The sequence below is a fragment of the Bufo bufo genome, chromosome 7 (genome assembly GCF_905171765.1).
Source record: "Bufo bufo chromosome 7, aBufBuf1.1, whole genome shotgun sequence".
Classification (NCBI taxonomy): domain Eukaryota; kingdom Metazoa; phylum Chordata; class Amphibia; order Anura; family Bufonidae; genus Bufo; species Bufo bufo.
Window position 1 is genome coordinate 224,954,876 of NC_053395.1, and position 19,800 is coordinate 224,974,675.

The 19,800-nt window shown below is 41.9% G+C and overlaps 1 protein-coding gene across 1 annotated transcript; it reads left to right on the forward strand.

Moving 5' to 3' along the window:
• Window positions 1-400: 400 nt before the first annotated feature.
• On the forward strand, window positions 401-18,324 carry IGFBP5 (insulin like growth factor binding protein 5). The gene is made up of 4 exons (XM_040441084.1): window positions 401-1,343; window positions 14,233-14,450; window positions 14,627-14,746; window positions 17,313-18,324. Exons 1-4 carry the CDS (start codon window positions 1,013-1,015, stop codon window positions 17,442-17,444), a joined length of 801 nt encoding a protein of 266 aa, XP_040297018.1. The 5' UTR covers window positions 401-1,012; the 3' UTR covers window positions 17,445-18,324.
• The last annotated feature ends 1,476 nt before the right edge of the window (window positions 18,325-19,800 follow it).

Consider the following 19,800-nt stretch of genomic DNA (forward strand, 5'->3'; position numbering starts at 1 on the left):
AAAGGGGGGAATAAACTTTCTGCTCCCATAAAACAGTTCTGTGATTTCTAAGAAACTTTAATTCCACCCTTAAGTAAAGAGACATTAAAAAGAAAAAAGAGACTCCAGGAAGGGGGGGTCTGAGAAATATGGTGGTCAAAAGAATGAGAAGTTAAAGATCTTGAAGTCTTCCAGCAGCAGCAGCCTGTAGTCTCATTGTTGGCTGCAGGGGAGAAGGGGTTAATCCACAATGAGAGACCTGGTCATATTATGCTCCACTATATTGCCTGGTTACTGGCAGCTATTCAGCCTGGCTGTCCTGATATCGAATTGCAGTTTAAGGCTGGCAGGCAGCCAGGAGAAGTCTATTTAAAAGACAGCTTGCTTCTCAGTAATCAGTCTCTTTAGAAAGTTCTGCAGGGTACAACTGTTGGGAGATTTACAAACTATTTTTCCTTCTTCTGACTTTTTCGCATTTTTTTTTTCTCCCCTTTTTGCTCACGTTTTTGGGGAATCCTCTGCCCAGTAAAGATTTATTCAGGCTGCAGGTTTAGCAAAAGATAAAGGCTTTTCTCTCTTTCTATCTATATTTTATTTTTATTGTATTTTTTTTGCAGGATTTCAGGAATTTTTCAGGATTTGCAGGACACTTTTTTCTGCAGCAATATTACTGGATTACTGTGCATGAAACACAAGGAGAGAAGCTCACCATCTAGAACACATACATTTGCTTTTTCTAACCGGTTGTACCATAGATTTGGCTGCAGCAACAGGTATTATCCCAGTGCTTGTTGCTTCGTGTATGGGGACAGCAGCAGCCACCTGGGTGTGAGCAGTTTGCATTTTTTTATTTCTTTTTTGCACACAATATTACAGTGCATCCCTATGTTGTGCCAGTGAAGGGACTGCATTGCTGGTGGTTGCCATTGCTGTTTTGTTTTGTTTTTGGATTATTTTGCAGGGACACCCCCCCCCCCCCCCCCCCCCTATTTTCTGTATTTTGAGCACTTTGTACCCCCAGATCTCCTATACAATGATCCTGTCTGCCTGCTTCATCCTGACCCTGTGCCTTGGGCTTTGCCAGTGTCTGGGCTCTTTTGTGCACTGTGAGCCTTGTGATGAGAAGGCAATGTCCATGTGCCCACCGACCCCTGTGGGCTGCGAGCTGGTGAAGGAGCCAGGCTGTGGCTGCTGCATGACCTGTGCCCTGGCGGAGGGACAGTCCTGTGGGGTCTACACAGAGCGCTGTGCTGGGGGGCTCCGGTGTCTTCCTAAGCAAGGGGAAGAAAAGCCACTGCATGCCCTACTCCATGGTAGGGGGGTCTGCCTCAATGAGAAGATCTACAGGGACCAGGTCAAAATAGGTAAGTGCACCTGGATTTCTTACCTGGGCTGTTGGGTTCTTCTGTTTTTTTTTTTTTGGTCTCAGCACTATCAGATCTGTCAATCATGGTTGTGTGTTTAGCTGGGCTGCAATGATTGACAGCTGTCAATCAAGTCACTGCTTTAGATTTATTTATTTATTTTTGTTGCAATGGTGTCCATACAGATACCAGCCTGTAACCTCCCCCTTCCTCCAGTTCATGAGGTAGCAGTATCTCCCAGGGTGCCCCCCGCCCCCTTCTGTTGCTCCATGTACTGTCCCCTCTGGGAGGTTGAAGGGTTAATCCCCCCCCCCCCCCCAGGTAATGACATCACTTTGCTTTGCATGCTTCATATTTGCATTGTAGATGTCTGCTGATGGTGAATGGCTCCCAGTTTGCAGCATTAGCTCGCATGTTGTTCCCCCATTCCCAAAATGCAAAGACTGAGAATGTGTTTTTTTTTTTTGGGGGGGGGGACGACGACTTTTTTTTAGCAATGTTTAACTGTCTGTCAGAATGAAGGGAGTGTTCACCGCTGTCACCACTTGCACATGATTAATTTGTCAGACTTTTACACAGTGCTAATAATCATTCCAGTCCCTGGGGTGATGGACTTAGATTAACTCTTTGTGACCATAAACCTCAGAACTGTGGAATGCTGGTCGCTCAAAGCGTATGCATTCCATAGCCAACCTGTCATTGCCAAGGGTCAGTGACCATTTTGGTGACGAAAAAAAATAAAAATCTTGGTTCATGAAGAGGGGGCATAGAATTGGTTAATAATAAGCTGTTAATGGGAGAAGTCCCATTTCTGGACTGTCAGCACCCCTGGAGGAAAGGAGGGTCCACGCCTATCGGGGTCCTTGCCTAGGAATCATCTACTGTGTGGGTCCCCGCCCCATCAAAATTGGCTCATGATACTTACTGGAAGTGTCCAACCTACTGCAAACCCATGTTCCTCAATCCCCCGCCCCAATAACAAAGACCTCTGCAAAGCCAAGAGGTGCCCAATGGCTGGACCTACCTGATATGGGCCCTCTGTCCCACAGCAGTAGAGATTTGGGTCCAAAAACAGATTTTAGGTGATATGGTGGGTGCGACTGCAACATTGTTTTCATTTTTATTTCTTTGCCCTTGTTACTGTGCAGGAGGGAGGGTAACAATGTTCCATTATACTTCCCTTTATATATAATGCATTCTCTGTACAGCACATTGGTGATCTCTAACTGAATCGATACATATTGGGGGTCATCTACTAACATGCCGATGCCAGTTTTTGGCAAAAGACCCCTTTTTGTCACTCTTTAAATGATGAAAGTATTGTGTCGTCCGGGCTTTTTACTCCATCCTTGCCACTTGAGAGGGAGTGACGAGGGTGTGTCGGGGGCTGGGACCGCGCCATCGGCCCCAGCAAATTTACTGGCATAAAAGTAGCCAAAAAAGTACTGCCCTCAGAGAATGAAGCAGTTTTCAGGACAGGAGGAGGATGCCCCTAATTTATGATGAGATGCATCCCCTGCCAACGCAAAAGGGAAACAAATGCTGGTGTAAAAAGCCAGACTTTGTGAATGACCCCCATTATATACATGCTGCACGGGGGCGTATTGGCCATAGACCTTACAGGGAAATTTCCCGGTGGGCCGATGACCAGGGAGCCTCCTGGGCCCTCCTCACGGCCGCAGTGGAAGTTATTGGGGATGTATTTTGCGCTGTTGGCCGCAGTATTTTGTGATGCACTGTGGTATTTGGCTCTGTTGGGTCGGTTTTATCTGCCACCATATGGTATTGCTGGCCCTGCCTTCCATCAGTCTCGACCTGACTACAAAACAGGGCCACTTTTAGTTTTCTTTCCAGGGCCACTTTAAGTTCCCAGTCCGCCCCTGATGCTGCAGATACATTTTCTCTACTATTGGTAGGCAACATGTGGTTGCACAGTAATTAAAGGGTTACTCCTCTCAGCTACAAGTGTTCCACCTACGTTATTGCTGGCAGCCCGCCCTGCGAAGCCCGGCAATTCTTGCTAGGTATAGCTGGCACAGAATTGCTTATGTAACTCTGTATTTATAATAAAAAGCAGAATAGTATCAGTCAGGGATAATGCTGACAACTCTCAGGTCTGTCTCACATCCCGCCATTGTGTATTGTATTATTCACAGGACTGGACATGTAGCCTGTTTCTTATTACATGGTCGACTTGGCTTTGTAACATGTAAACTGCTGTTTATTTCTTTAAAGGGCGCACCTATTACTGCAGCTTGGTAGGTGAATTGTTCATGTGCATAAATAGTCCAGTAGTTTGTTCTACACTTTGGAACAATTCTCCTGCATTATGCAGTCTCGCCACTAGGGGCAGTGCTGCAGCTGAGTTCCCCAAAGCAAAGTGATACATTTATTTCTTGTTGTCAGTCTTCAGGACATTTTTCTGGGTTTAAATTATAGAGCTGGTTATGAATTTTATAATCCAGCATTGATTGGCTAAAATTGTTTTCAGGAAAGGTCTTTTTACAAATATGGCATCAACTGTAAAAAAAAAAAACAGATGTACAAGATTATAACTACTATAATACTGCTCCTGTGTACAAGAATATAACTACTATAATACTGCTCCTGTGTACAAGAATATAACTACTATAATACTGCCTCCTATGTACAATAATATAACTACTATAATACTGCTCCTATGTACAAGTATATAACTACTATAATACTGCTCCTATGTACAAGAATATAACTACTATAATACTGCCTCCTATGTACAAGAATATAACTACTATAATACTGCTCCTATGTACAAGTATATAACTACTATAATACTGCTCCTATGTACAAGAATATAACTACTATAATACTGCTCCTATGTACAAAAATATAACTACTATAATACTGCCTCCTATGTACAGGAATATAACTACTATAATACTGCTCCTATGTACAAGAATATAACCACTATAATACTGCCTCCTATGTACAAGAATATAACTACTATTATACTGCTCCTATGTACAATAATATAACTACTATAATACTGCCTCCTATGTACAATAATATAACTACTATAATAATACCTCCTATGTACAAGAATATAACTACTATAATACTGCTCCTATGTACAGGAATATAACTACTATAATACTGCCTCCTATGTACAGGAATATAACTACTATAATACTGCCTCCTATGTACAAGAATATAACTACTATAATACTGCCTCCTATGTACAAGAATATAGCTACTATAATACTGCCTCCTATGTACAAGAATATAGCTACTATAATACTACTCCTATGTACAAGAATATAACTACTATAATACTGCCTCCTATGTACAAGGATATAACTACTATAATACTGCCTCCTATGTACAAGAATATAACTACTATAATACTGCCTCCTATGTACAGGAATATAACTACTATACTGTCACCCCCTATCTGATGACCTTTCATGTCTCGGTATGTATTATAGCAGGCTGTCGGTTCTTGGATCCTGGATTACAGGTGATCTCGTCCAGGTTCTCCACACACCGGGATCCACTTTCTTTCCTATATTCTTCTTTTTCTTGTGGTAGTATAAGCTTGTATTGAATAACACAAAATATCGCCTGGAGCTCATACTTTGTATCAGTAATCAAGGATTAGTCAAGTTCTTGCCAAAACTGAAGATTTGATGGGAAGATTACACAGAAGGCGTTTAACCTGTTTTTTTTTTTTTTTCCTTTTGGATCTTCATTGTTGTATTTTTGTTATTAACCCCTTCTCTACCATAGCTGTATGGCGGTATTAATAGCATGAATATTGTATGTACAGATTTTCCATAACTTGACCTCTGGTACTATATTATGGAGTCATATCCTCTTGATACATAACCATTAGCCACAGAGAGGTCACATTTTATCTCTTAAAGGGATAGTTCCTCATTATTCTACCTCCGCCCATACTGTCTGTGGTATGAATTATGGATAGTATGGTGATGCAATGTGGACATTGCATGACTACTGTCTACAAGACCTGGCCATGTGCTTCCCTAGAATCCAGGATCAGCTGGTGAGGTGGAGGGGGGGGGGGGGGGGGTGGGTCACCACTATTGTCTGCAGAATATAAGGGGAGCCAACACCTGTTTTGGTTGCATTAAATAGGGGAACGGCGTGGAGGCTCAACAGTCTGCAGACTAGCCTTTTTTCTTTTCTTTTTTTTTTCTTTTTTTTTCTTTTTTATTCCTTGAAAGAATGAGGTGTGGGGAGAGGGGGCTGGCGGAGGTGCAGAAACTGCTGCGTCAGGAAAGAAAATGATAATGAGCTAAGTTCCAAAGAGGAAACTGGGCTGTGCTATTTAACCCCTGGATGTCCTGGCCAGGCATGAATTCCAGTAGGCATGTTAAAAGCTGCTCCTCAGGATATTACACTATATGGCTATATAAAGGGCCAGATTGAAAAGATCTAAGATTTTTGCAGAATTCTGATTTATTTATTTTTCCTAAAATTGCACGCAGATTACTTGCAGTACCACTTTCCACCACTACTGGCCGCGTATTATTTCCATAAGCTTCCATGCAATGGCGCCCCCCAGCTGCAATGGCAATAACTTGATTTTCATAAATCAAATAAAAACTGTGAGACTCCTGATTTAAGCCAATGGGAAGAAGTCTAAAGTAGAAGCTTCAACCCCTTTATTGGGAACCTGCAGTGAAAGCTACCGGCAGTATACTATAGAGCAGGAGGAGCTGAGCAGATTGATGCGCAGTTTCATGGGAAAGATTCAGTAAAACTTGTAATTTACATATACGTTTACATCTCTGCTCATTCTGGGCTTTGTAGTCCAGGAGGCGGTCCTGTCAGTGATTGACAGCCTTCCTTCTATGACTGTGCATACAGAGAGCTGTCAATCACGGATAGCCGAGAATGAGCTGAAATTTTTGTGCTTTACTGAATCTTTTCCCAGAAAGCTATATATCAATCTACTCAGCTCCTCCTGCTCTAGAACCTGCTCCCTTGGGGGGTCCAACGGGATAGGCTCCCTTTTTAAAATCATTCATTGAAATTTTCAGAAAATGGTCTGGGGTTTGCAGCTCCTGGGCCTTAGTGCCCGTAGGGGGCATTGTGTACAGTCAGGGGCGGATTGGCCATAGACCCTACAGGGAAATTTCCTGGTGGGCCGATGACCAAGCCTTCTTGATGGCCGCAGGCCAGGTACATAATGATCTGATGCTCAACAGCCACAGCTGCCCTCCTGAACTCAACTGGTATTACTGTCCGGGGCGGTATTCTGCTTGTTTTGGCCCGTCTTCTGTCAGTGGGAACCCACCTACAACACGGGGGCCACTTTTCATTTTTTTTTTTTTTCCAGGGCCACTTTAAGTTCCCAATCCGCCCCCTGTGTACAGTGCCATCTACAGAGCCGGATTCGCAGTATATATATACCCCATGGATACGGTTATAAAGCGATGTGACTATCGGACTATTTCTTTAACAGACTGGTCCGGCGGCTGAGGAGCTCCAGGTTCTTGCACCTGCTCTGCGTGAAGGGAATGGTTTTCACTGGAGATCCCTGGGCTCCTGGGGCAATAAATAGCCTGACAGCTTATTGCTTATGCTGCAGGATGGCGGTCATGAGAGTGCGGGTGTTTGTTGATGGGGGTGGAGGGGGCTGAGCTGCAGCAGGTGTGTATGCAGAGAAGACAATTGAGGCCTGATTTTGTTTGAGAGCCTCTCAGATCCTAGAGGTCATGTTTCCACAGCTGATATCCATGGTGAAATTCGACATACAGAGATGAGTCTATTTGATTTCATCCCAGTGACCTGACCCCCGAGCTGTCACACAGGCTATTTAAAAACTGCACTGGTAATCTAGTGCACCGAGAGGGGGACTCTGTGCAAACTCCTTCCTGCCAGGGAACATCTGCAAGTTAACTCAAGGGGGGTGGTGGGGGGGGGATATATATATTAGTCCTGAGCTTTATTTTATTGGAGAGTCACAAGATTTAAGGTGATGCGAGCTCCATAGAGCAATGTAATGGCAAAGGTATCAAATGCAAAGTTCTGAGGGTGCGTGTCCTCTGCTCCTCTTAGACAGTAGTGTGGCCCCCAACCACATCTGATGAAACTCTTGAGCCCTCATAAGAACAAGATGAAAGATAATGTTGGTGGGTTCTGTGAGCTACAACAAAGGTTCCCAGCATTCTAAGGATGCAGATGTTGCAATCTTTAACTCCACACTTAACTGTTGGATACATTGTTGCAGAAAACTTTAATTTAATACTTTGTACAACAAAATCCATCGAAAAATGCAAGGTTAAACCTGTGGAACATTTTAAAGGGATTCTCTCACTTTAGCAAATATCATTTATCAGGTAGAGAAAGTTAATGCAAGGCACTTACTAATGTATTGTGATTCTCCATATTGCCTCTTTTGCTGGCTGGATTCATTTTTCCATCACATTCTACACGGCTCGTTTCCAGAGGGTTATGACCACCTTGCAATCCAGCAGTGGTGGACGTGCTTGCACATTTTAAGAAAAAGCACCAGCCTATGTGCGCTTCCACAGTTTAGACTAATGGATTGCAGGGTGGACGTAACCATGGAAATGAGTAGTCTATAATGTGATGGAAAAATTCATCAAGCCAGCAAAGGAAGCAACGTGTACTGTACTGTACCCTTAAAAGCTCCTATTTAGCTTTTTTGGACCTCACATCTCCTATACACATCAGGTCTAAAGGTGACCATATATGTTAGGATTATGTTTGCCAAACCCATCAGTTTAGGCAAGACCAGCCAACCCTATAATGTGTTTTTGTGATCAGTCATGTAGATATGGGAAGTTCCTTAGGGATAGCCTTTAGCTGGATGAGCTTAGTTCTTGAAACTGTGTGGCCAGCTTAAACACTGATGATGCTTCCATGGAGTTGACCCACATGTTACAACCCCATTGGGAGCCATGTCAATATTTAGTTTGGAGAAATTAAGATCTCGAAGCTAAGGCGACAAAAAGGGTTCAACTACATTAGGACATATGTTGCACCAATGCTGCGCTGCATTTTTTGGATGGATTTGTGGCGACTGTCGTGTCTGAGTCGCAGCATGATGCGTGTCACAGTGCGACTTTTATTACAAAAAATATTGTGCAACTTTTCTGTCGTCATCTAGCTGAACTGGTGTTGTCTTCAGGAGAACCCTTTGTTTTAGGCTTCGTTCACGTCCTTTGTTCCAGCACAGAGCAGCCTGCTGTCTGTAGATGTCAGAATTTGTTGTTTTGTCTCTTCTGTCTCCTGATATTTCATAGATATGATACATTTTGCCTCCAATGCACCACATTTTATGATTGACTTTCTTGCCTTGAGTCTTCTCAAGTGGTGAGATGAGTGATGGATACTTGACTTTTTTTGTCCTCATCTTGCCACTAAGTGAACTTGGCCAGGATAGAACATGGAGCAAATGTTGCTACTTTGGAACCAGCATGGTCTTTAGGTTTCCTTGCTTAATTCTACAGGAGATCAAAGATATGGTAGATAGGAGTCCATTACTATCTGTGGACTTTTGGCTGCACCTTACGTAGACATCATGAGACCAGGAGAACCAAACATCGTAGGTTAGCCAGGCAAGGACCGGGTCAAGAGCTTTTGAAGGTTGAGAACGTTTTTGGAAGTTCTTTATGGAAGAACACAAACTTTCCCTTTTACTTGGAGAATTATCAGACTAAGGGCAGCAGGGAAGCAACCTTAAAATAAAATCCAAACAGAGCATCATCTAGTACTGGCCAAAACCCCATGCACATGTGATGGACAATGGCCTAACAATTCTGCAGGTACAACTGGGGTGTTGCCCTCAAAATTATGTGGCTATTGAGCCCCACGTGTTTGGACGCCACAGTTTGTATACCCTTAATCCTTACTATTACTCGAAGGATAGGACAGAGTGACACTTACCAAATTCTCATTTCTTGTTTGCTAGCATTGCAGTACGTATGGAGAGGGAGAGGAACTTGCATGTCTTCATACTTTCCACTGACGGCAGGATGAGAAATCCTGAGCTGCACCCCACAGCATCTCCATGGTGTATGCAACCTTGAATCGGTCCCCTTAACATCTGGTTAGAACAACCAAAGCTTAAGATGTAGCAGAGCTTTTTGTATGGGCCATTTGGCCACATTCTAGATTTCACCATCTATGTTGGCCATCCCCTTTGATATGACAGAATAATGTATTTTAAAAGTCACTGAATGGAACCACCCTTAAAAACACTAAGAAGATGGCTGAGCTACATCTGTAAATCCACTTGGCCATAACGTTACGTGCCTAGTATCCAGGACTTGATTCAAAGGGAATGAAGCACTAGGGTTAAGGATTTCCTAAAGTGCTTTGGTTTTCTAGAGAGCGTCTGGCCCAAGTGACTCCCTCCTACTTTAAAAAAAATAGTGTAGTAAGGGGGGTGCTCAGCAGCGCTGCGATCCTACAAATGGAGGCTCGGGACTGGTTAGAAGCCAGAACACACAGGCTATTACTCTGACTCCCATGTAAAGCTAGACAAATCCTGTATGTCTCAAACAGTCCATGCTTTTCAACACGTAATTGCGCATGGAGGCCAGGTCCTGAACAAGGGGGGATTGTGTGCCTCATGGCTGCACGTGTAACAAGGTTACTTGTCTCTGTTCGGGGTCACGGTTGTGTAATAGAGGACCAACTGTGGTTTCACCCATTCTCTCCCAGAGGTGTCATAAATCCAGGGCCCTGCAGTCCCCCTGGAAACTAAAGGGTTTGTGATCCTCAGAGAAGGAATCTGGAGTGTTCTCAAATATAAAACAGGGAGAGAACATCCCAAAGTGAATGCACCGCTCCAACGTCAGCCGGGATTTATGGGTATGGTTCTGAAATCAAGGTAAACCAATGGGAAGGATGGAAATCCAGGCAGGATGCAACTGGCAGGAGCTCCAGAGTTTGTGGAGAGCTAAACAAATGTGTCTTTATATCAGATCCTTAGGACCGGATATTGAAATATATAGAAACGATTGGCAAGGCTTGGGTTGGGTTCACATGCTACTTGCGATCCAAAGATTTCTGCTACTTCATAATCCTGGTTGCCGCCAATGTAGAGTCCTGCCTGAATGCACATTCAATAGTGTATAGAGGAGTCTGCATCTAGTTCTCCACGCGCACAGAAGTGCAGAGAAGCACGAGATACAACTGGCAGCAAAGTTTCGGCACCCATTTAAAAATCCAAGAGAAATTGCAACATTTTACTATGACTGCAGGATCTGAAACGCATAGGCATCTTTACCCACTAAATCACTGGAAAGCTGCAGTTCATTGAATGCTGGAACGTCCCTGTTAGTTCCATAGCTTTCGACTGAACGCTCCCCACCTTCTGACTCTTCCATACATGTGCATGCTCAGTTTGACAGAGCATGCAAGTGTTTTGAATAAAGAAAGGGGGGTAAGTCACTGCCAGACACTTCTGGTGGTAAGTTATCTCCCCAGAAAGCAAAAGTATCAGGCATGGTGAAATGTCCAAACCTTTTTCTCTGACCCATCTGCCGAAAAAACCTTGGATGATAGTCTAATATGCATGAGAAGGTCGACCGGTCCAGCAGAAATCGGCCTCGTTAAAGAAGTTTTCCAATAAATCGCAGTTATCTGATCTCTAGAACCTCCCACCAATCAAAAGCAGCAGGATCGGCTGACTATTAAATATGTATGGGGGCTCCCCGACAGATGATGTCAGAGAAAAAGGAGGATCGGAGAAGTTTAACATCTGATCCTTTTGTTATGGCAGAAGATAATGGAAACATAGAATGTGTCGGCCGATAAGAACCATTTGGCCCATCTAGTCTGCCCACTATACTGAATATATAATAGGTGTCTTTTCTCTTGCCATTGAAGATACATGCTTGCAGAAGCTGAGCATGCATGTGTATGGGGGAGTCCCACGCGTTTCATAGGCAGGTAGCTGCAGACTGATGAGCAGATGTCCGGCCTGTGGGCAGCAGCTGTGATGACTTGTCTGAGGAGTCCAGGTGGACATGAGGGAATGCAGACCGATGTTTACTCAAACATTCCCTTCTCAAGTGTCATCTTCATTACAGCGGCTTCTGCACCATTCACCGTCCTAAACCCCAGACCCCGTGTAAACAATGGACCTTAATGCCTACAGGTCTATGGAGCGGCCGTAATTGTGTTTTGTTTTCGCTTGGCTTTGTGGTTGGGGGTAGCGATGCAGAATTGGATACTTAAGGGGCTGTGTGAATGTCATCGGCCTTTTCAGAAAGTATTGAATAGCTGACCGCGAGGTCATGGTGACAGGAGAATGGAAAGTCCGGAGGGGGTCTATAGTTGACGATGGGAATACCGGTCTAGCAGCTGAGACTCTAAATCCAATCTTTAAATATTGTTTTAAAAGATGACGGTGGAGATTTGGCTTTAGTCGACACCTTGAGACGCTAGTCTTAGGCTTTCTTTTTTTCTTCTTCTTGGCTTTAACTAGCATTGCGGATATTCTTCCTGGCTCCTGACATTATTAAAGGGGTTGTCTTAGGAAAGCATGGCTGTTTTCTATCTAAAGTAGCGCTACCCTTGACCACAGGTTGAGTGAGGTGTTACTTCAGTGGCTCTGAGCGGCAGTACCAGATCCAACCCATGGACAGGTGTGATGCAGTTAATAGACTTTTTTTTTTATTGTGCTGTACTCCTTTTAAGTATGAATGATTGACTAGTCTTCTAATTAAAGATTCTAGTCAACCATTTTCTTAGAAATTTGGATGACCACCAACATGGCCTCCATTTACCGCTCCTATGGGGGTTCTTCCACTTTTTTCACATTCCTGAATGGCTTACCTGATGGGTACAAATGGGGATGACTTCTGCTGGACTTTTGGACTCCACCGGAGGTCCTGCGGTGCTCAGGTGGCTAATTCACAAAATAGAACAACTCTTAAGGAAATGTATCTTTTCCAACAATTCTGTGTCAATGTGTGTCAAATGTTGGAAGTCCTCAACAAATCCTCCCTTCTTGGTCATTTGTAGTTGGAAGGAAAATTGAGCTTCCTGTGGTGGGCTTAAAGGGCGCTTGTCAGCAGGGTCAAGCCTATTAAACCAGAGATATTGCCTGGTAGAGTTGAATCTGCTGATTTAAAATGATACCTGTCTTGGAAAAATCAGTTTTGGCGTTCCTGAGAAAAAGACTTCTACTCTTAATACAAATGAGGGCTTTAGTGCACCAAAGGGCGTGGCCAGCTGAGGTGCACCGCGGTGCCAGGCCCCGCCCTTTGTTGCACTGAATCCTGCACTTGTATCTAGAATAAGTCTATATCTTGGGAACCCCACAACGGATTTTCAAAAGACTGGTATCATTTGAATTAACAGGAGCAACCCTACCAGGGAGCATGCCTGAGTTGAACATGCTGGCAGGTGCTCTTTATTAAGTGGCCTTTATAGTGGTTGCATCTATTGGGTAGATCCTATCAGCTGCTCATATGGAAGTCAAGTAAGTCTTGGCAACAGGTTCAATGAAAGGATGCACTATTGTTGTCAAAGAGCGTTGGAGTATGGAGGTTGAAGAAAACACACAGTTGCATTAAGGGGGACAGTGTGGCAAAGTCTTGTAATTTTATGACCTCTAAAATGATAGGATGTGAGACCTAAAGGAATATCTTCAGCTCTAGTATCCTATGAGCGATTGTCTGTGGCCCACAACCTGCTGTAGATGGTTTTCAGAATGTTCCTGCATTTGTGATTCTCCCCAATGAGTTAACTTTCCCAAAAACTAAAAGGACTGGAGGAAGGGAAAAATGCAGAAAGTTGAGACAAAGGGTGTATACAGTGCGGAGGGCGAGGGCGAGTTGTGTGAACTGTTAGGATTTGTCTCCCTCTAGTGGTATCAGTGAAGAAAAAGAAGGTCACGGCACTCCAGAAGCAAGTTCAATGTTCTTTAATCCACCAAATGTTCAGCAGCAACGTTTCGACAATAGTCTTGTATGTAGCTTGATAAAGACTATTGTCGAAACGTTGCTGCTGAACATTTGGTGGATTAAAGAACATTGAACTTGCTTCTGGAGTGCCGTGACCTTCTTTTTCTTCACTGGTAATTTGGGGGTCTCTGAGGCCGAGACCCGACGCCACGAGCACCGCCGCAAAGTTTTTTTGAATGCTTTCAAGTAAGTGGTGCTGTCCTACCATCCATTTTTTGTTTGATCCTCTAGTGGTATCAACATCGGCTGCTGTTTTTTTATTACATTTTTTTTCTGCCTAGAGATGATGTAATGCAGTGCGGGGCTTTCAGTCCAGTCAGGTCACTGGACGCTTCAGGGTTTCTATATTTTCCCCTAAGTATGTTGGGGTTTCCTTTCAAAGTTTATAAACTTGTGTTACAAGACTATCCAACTTTCAAGAAGTTGACCCTGAATCGCACACTTGTGGGAAAGTTAGATCGTGAGCTCCCCATATGGGGAGGTAAGAAAGACTGATGTATCTGATACGAAGTATCAATGTATTAACTAAAGGATTTCCTTTTAATGTGGTTGTTTTGATCAATCAACAAACTAACGTAAAGCATTCAAGATAACCCCTATCATTTTGAGACTGGATCAGCGAGCAAACGGCTGCTGATTCTGAGGGAAAAGCTGTGGTCAGCCGGGCAGCCAAGCTTGCAAGTAGTTTGACAAGGAAGATTCAGGGGACATTCTTACATGTCGTCTCTCTAATCTAGATTACAGAGAGGGGTCTGAAAAGTGGTCAAAAACCAAAACAACCAGATACTAGTAGACTATTAGTCTACCATGTGTCCTCCTCCAGTTGGTCTCACAGCATGACTAGATATTGATATCTGTTTATCTAACTTTTTACGATGCTATGGGTCTATATGCTATAAAACCTCTAATCATGACTCTTTACTCCATTTTTCTTACAGAGCGGGAATCAAGAGAGGAAGGTCCGACTACTTCAGACACCGACGACCATTACCACCCAAAGCAAAATCCCCGTAAAGTAGTACCTGCAGTCTCTGAGCAGAAAGTCAGAGCCCTGAACACATATCAGTGGAAGAAGCAGTCAGCCGCAAGGATTGTACCAGTGGAGAACAAGGCCCAGACCATCTCCTCTCCTGAGTACAACATAGAGTCTGAACTGGTGAGTGCTGCTGACCAAGGACAGCCAGTGGATAAGGAGACATCTACCTGTCCACAGGTCTCACCATGTGTGGTGAACTCTTTGGATAAAGATGAGTGCCCAACATATAAATGATCATCAACTGTACTACGTCTACTCTGTTTGCTGCACTCTCTAATAGTCCGCCTTCCTTCCAGGGTCCCTGCCGTAGACAAATGGAAACTGTCATGCAAGACATGAAAGTGTCTCATCGTGTGTACCCCAGAGCTTTCTATATCCCCAACTGTGATCGGAAAGGATTCTTCAAGAGAAAACAAGTAAGGCATTAAAATATTCAGTTCATAAAATGTAGCAAAGATAAACCTTTTCTGTAAGTGGTTATATCCTTATACATAGGAGTAGTATTATAGTAGTTATATCCTTATACATAGGAGTAGTATTATAGTAGTTATATTCTTGTACATAGGAGCAGTATTATAGTAGTTATATTCTTGTACATAGGAGCAGTATTATAGTAGTTATATCCTTATACATAGGAGTAGTATTATAGTAGTTATATCCTTATACATAGGAGTAGTATTATAGTAGTTATATTCTTGTACATAGGAGCAGTATTATAGTAGTTATATTCTTGTACATAGGAGGCAGTATTATAGTAGATATATTCTTGTACATAGGAGGCAGTATTATAGTAGTTATATCCTTATACATAGGAGTAGTATTATAGTAGTTATATTCTTGTACATAGGAGGCAGTATTATAGTAGTTATATTCTTGTACATAGGAGGTAGTATTATAGTAGTTATATTCTTATACATAGTAGCAGTATTATAGTAGTTATATTCTTGTACATAGTAGCAGTATTATAGTAGTTATATTCTTGTACATAGTAGCAGTATTATAGTAGTTATATTCTTGTACATAGGAGCAGTATTATAGTAGTTATATTCTTGTACATAGGAGCAGTATTATAGTAGTTATATTCTTGTACATAGGAGCAGTATTATAGTAGTTATATTCTTGTACATAGGAGCAGTATTATAGTAGTTATATTCTTGTATATAGGAGGCAGTATTATAGTAGTTATATTCTTGTACATGGGAGCAGTATTATAGTAGTTATATTATTGTACATAGGAGCAGTATTATAGTAGTTATATTCTTGTACATAGGAGCAGTATTATAGTACCTTTATTCTTGTACATAGTGTGGGGATTCGCTCTGGTAGACAGACAAGCGGACGCAGTATAGAGGCAAAGACCAGTTTGTAATTCAAAAAACTTTAGTGTTTTATTCACACTTATGGCAACAAAACATTGTGACAGTCCATTTGCAGTTTTGGTGTTCGTTCACACCTAGACAGTTCATACAGCAACACAGTCACCTGTTATCGTAGGTGTTAGTTCACACCCGATCGGCATTACTCAAGACAGAGCATACCTCCCAAACTCAGGCCTCCAGCCTAGTACACGGCTCAGATTCCAATCCAGCGATTGCCAGCGCTCCTCCGTCAGAGAGAGGTAATCACACCCAGCTGACACTGCCGGCTGTTTTTTTTTATAGGCCAGTCAAGACCCAACCTGGAACGTGGGGAGTAGTCACCCACCTAGCACTTTGACTACTCAGAGTAAGAACCGTCCCGGATCAGCTATACAGCTATACTAAATAGCTAGGTGTCAAACAGCAACTGCTGCTGACACATGAAAACTGGCTCTTACTCCACCGAGGCCAGGAACCTCGTGACACATACCTTCCGTCAACGACGGACCCTTGCTCATTCCTACAATAGGAGCAGTATTATAGTAGTTATATTCTTGTACATAGGAGGCAGTATTATAGTAGTTATATCCTTGTACATAGGAGGCAGTATTATAGTAGTTATATTCTTGTACATAGGAGCAGTATTATAGTAGTTATATTCTTGTACATAGGAGGCAGTATTATAGTAGTTATATTCTTGTACATAGGAGGCAGTATTATAGTAGTTATATTCCTGTACATAGGAGGCAGTATTATAGTAGTTATATTCTTGTGCACAGGAGGCAGTATTATAGTAGTTATATTCTTGTACATAGGAGCAGTATTATAGTAGTTATATTCTTGTACATAGGAGGCAGTATTATAGTAGTTATATTCTTGTACATAGGAGGCAGTATTATAGTAGTTATATTCTTGTACATAGGAGGCAGTATTATAGTAGTTATATTCTTGCACATAGGAGCAGTATTATAGTAGTTATATTCTTGTACATAGGAGGCAGTATTATAGTAGTTATATTCTTGTACATAGGAGGCAGTATTATAGTAGTTATATTCTTGTACATAGGAGCAGTATTATAGTAGTTATATTCTTGTACATAGGAGGAGTATTATAGTAGTTATATTCTTGTACATAGGAGCAGCATTATAGTAGTTATATTCTTGTACATAGGAGGCAGTATTATAGTAGTTATATTCTTGTAAATAGGAGGCAGTATTATAGTAGTTATATTCTTGTACATAGGAGGCAGTATTATAGTAGTTATATCCTTGTACATAGGAGGCAGTATTATAGTAGTTATATCCTTGTACATAGGAGGCAGTATTATAGTAGTTATATTCTTGTACATAGGAGGCAGTATTATAGTAGTTATATTCTTGTACATAGCAGGCAGTATTATAGTAGTTATATTCTTGTACATAGGAGGCAGTATTATAGTAGTTATATTCTTGTACATAGGAGGCAGTATTATAGTAGTTGTATACTATTTTAATACTGTTTAATATAGTAGCCAGTGGGATGTCATATAATGATAGTAGAAAGAGCCGGGTACTACATGAACACATTGAACACGCTGGCAGACTCCTGTGTTCATACATTGAAACGTTGTTTTTCCTTCTTACAGTGCAAACCCTCCAGAGGCCGTAAACGTGGAATCTGCTGGTGTGTAGACAAGTATGGACTTAAGCTTCCAGGTAGTGACTATGCCACTGGTGACCTGCAATGCCACAGCTTCGACAGTAGCAACATTGAATGATTCCCCGGTCGTTGACCTCCTATGGCTGGATGGACGTGATCACTTGTGGTTTTTTTTTGTTACTTTTGTCTTGGGATGTCCACAAGGATCTCTCCTTTTTTGATTTGATTTTATTTTCCTCATCTCATCGGCGATAGCAAACAAATAAAAAATCTTGAAAGCTTTGGAAGATATCTATAAAAAAAAGACAATGATGAAGAAACTGAGGAAAGGAGAATGTCTATGTACGAAACACAGTGTAAAGCTTGAGGTAACAGAGAAGCGAAACGTTTTTCTAGAGTAGAGATAGATGGTCTGAGCCGGCCCGGCCGTGGAAGATGCTCTGTTGCTTTTATTTTTATTTTTTTGCTTTATTTTTGACAATGGGGAAAGGTCCCGTAAGCTCACGCTGGCTTCACGCTGTTGGTTTTGACTAAGTCCAAGCACATGTAGATTATTTTTGAAACCTGTACCTTCACACAAATATTTTTTTCAGTATGGTTCTTGTACTCTATTGCCTATAACCCGATGGGCTTGTACCACCAAAATGATTTATGAGGGATGACCAATTAGTCATTATCTACAGACAACCAGCAGGTATCTTGCATCTCAACCACGTCACTAGTGGCAAAAGATAATTGATGAGGAGGTGATATTCTGGCTGGTTTTTCGCGGACTGAAGCTCTAGAAAATGCTAACCTGTTACTTTCATTTATTTTTTATTTTTTATTTTTTTGACGGGCACAGGACACTTGTGAAAATGCACTCCATATGTAAAGCATTGCTATCTGTTCGTAGTAAGACTCAGTGTCACACCGTGCATGGAATAGGTGACTCCTGGTGCCAGTTTACTCTTCACAAAGACCCTCTTTGCATTTTGTGCCATTAAAAAACTTAAAAATCACTTACATATTTGATCACAGCTGGGTCTGTAGAGAATCCTTCCAGGTTCTTTTAGTGCTTTTTACCTTCCAGTAGTAGATCCCATGCCTTATTTGCATAAAAAAACTGTGACTTTTTTTAATTTATAACTATAAATATATATTTTTTTTTTTGCTTCTATTCCTGTAGTAGCAAGAGATTGTTAAACTGTGTCCTGACCTCTCCCCTTCTTCTGCCAAAGCATCTTGCCAACTATTTTTTGCCCATTTTCAAATTGCCCATTTTATCAGCTTCTTGTTGAAGGCTTCACCCGCTGGTCCAGGTTCCTTTTCACTTATTAAAGGGCGATCGGGCACTAAAGTAGATATTGGTGCTGTTTTTGTTTTTGTTTTGTTTTTTCTTGATGACGTTTCAATAGTTTGTTGAAAAAGATAAGCTATAAGTTGCAACTTTTTGTTTCATTGAGTCTATCTTCTCCCAGTTCCTCCTCGAGTCAGAGACGGTCACCTGCTGGCTTGTGAGTTCCGAGAAGGTCAAACGACTCGAGCTTTAAATAAATGAAGGCTTTAGATACCACTTTTCTAAGTCTTACAAAGCCATAGGGAAGTTTTTGAGACACTTCATGCTGAATTTGTTAGTTTTTTTTTAAATGGTGGAACAAAGAGAGAACTATATAAAAAAAAAAGCCAGGAAGCTTGAGAAGACCAGACCAACATGGTGACAAGCCTCATGGAATCTACCACTTGTTTCAAAAAGGAACAGAAGTATACAATTATACCACACTGCCGGATGGGCTATTGGTATGGACCGAAGAGCAAAATGGAGATGGATGTTTAATTGATATGAATGTCTTTAGATTGATGATGTTGAGACTGAGTGGGACGTTTAAAAGAAAAAATTCTATAATTCAGTTTTCCATGTGGTCAAGTCACCGTGTTTCGATATTAAGTGACTGGCACCAGTATCATTAAGTGGAATTGCTGATTGTTACACTTGGCATTCCTTAATTTGCTGCCTTTTAATCTCTATATGGAAAATGCAAGACAAAGAGTTATTATGTGGACTTTGCAAAAAAAGACGTTGACTGAACCCAACGCCCAGTGTGGCCTTCGGGACTCTTGATAGATGTTCATTCATTTTCCTTGGAAGATGCAATTTATGAATGTTCTCTGAGTGACGCGTCCTTTCTTGAAAGCTTTGTATTACTCCTGACAACAACAACAACAACAACAACAAAAATCCAAAGTGTTATTTTTGATCTGTGTTGCTTTAAAACTGCTGGCTTTACCCATTTAGAAAATCCCATTGCTTCTGCTCTTGCACTGTTATGGATGAGAAGGGTGATGAAATCTTTCATGTGCACACGGCCGCCATATTGTACCTCTGTATTGCCAGGTGTAACAGAGATATTCTCCCCCAAAACTAATCCTTCTGGTGGAAAATCCCTCTGAAATATATCATCCAATGGAGCCAGCCGCAATGTTTGGGCCCCTGA

Bases quoted from the DNA above. Each gene is read 5' to 3' on its own strand.
- IGFBP5 (XM_040441084.1), top strand. From the start codon at position 1,013: ATGATCCTGTCTGCCTGCTTCATCCTGACCCTGTGCCTTGGGCTTTGC. The intron at 14,451-14,626 runs GTGAGTGCTGCT...CCTTCCTTCCAG, and splicing joins ACAACATAGAGTCTGAACTG to GGTCCCTGCCGTAGACAAAT. The intron at 14,747-17,312 runs GTAAGGCATTAA...TCCTTCTTACAG, and splicing joins GATTCTTCAAGAGAAAACAA to TGCAAACCCTCCAGAGGCCG.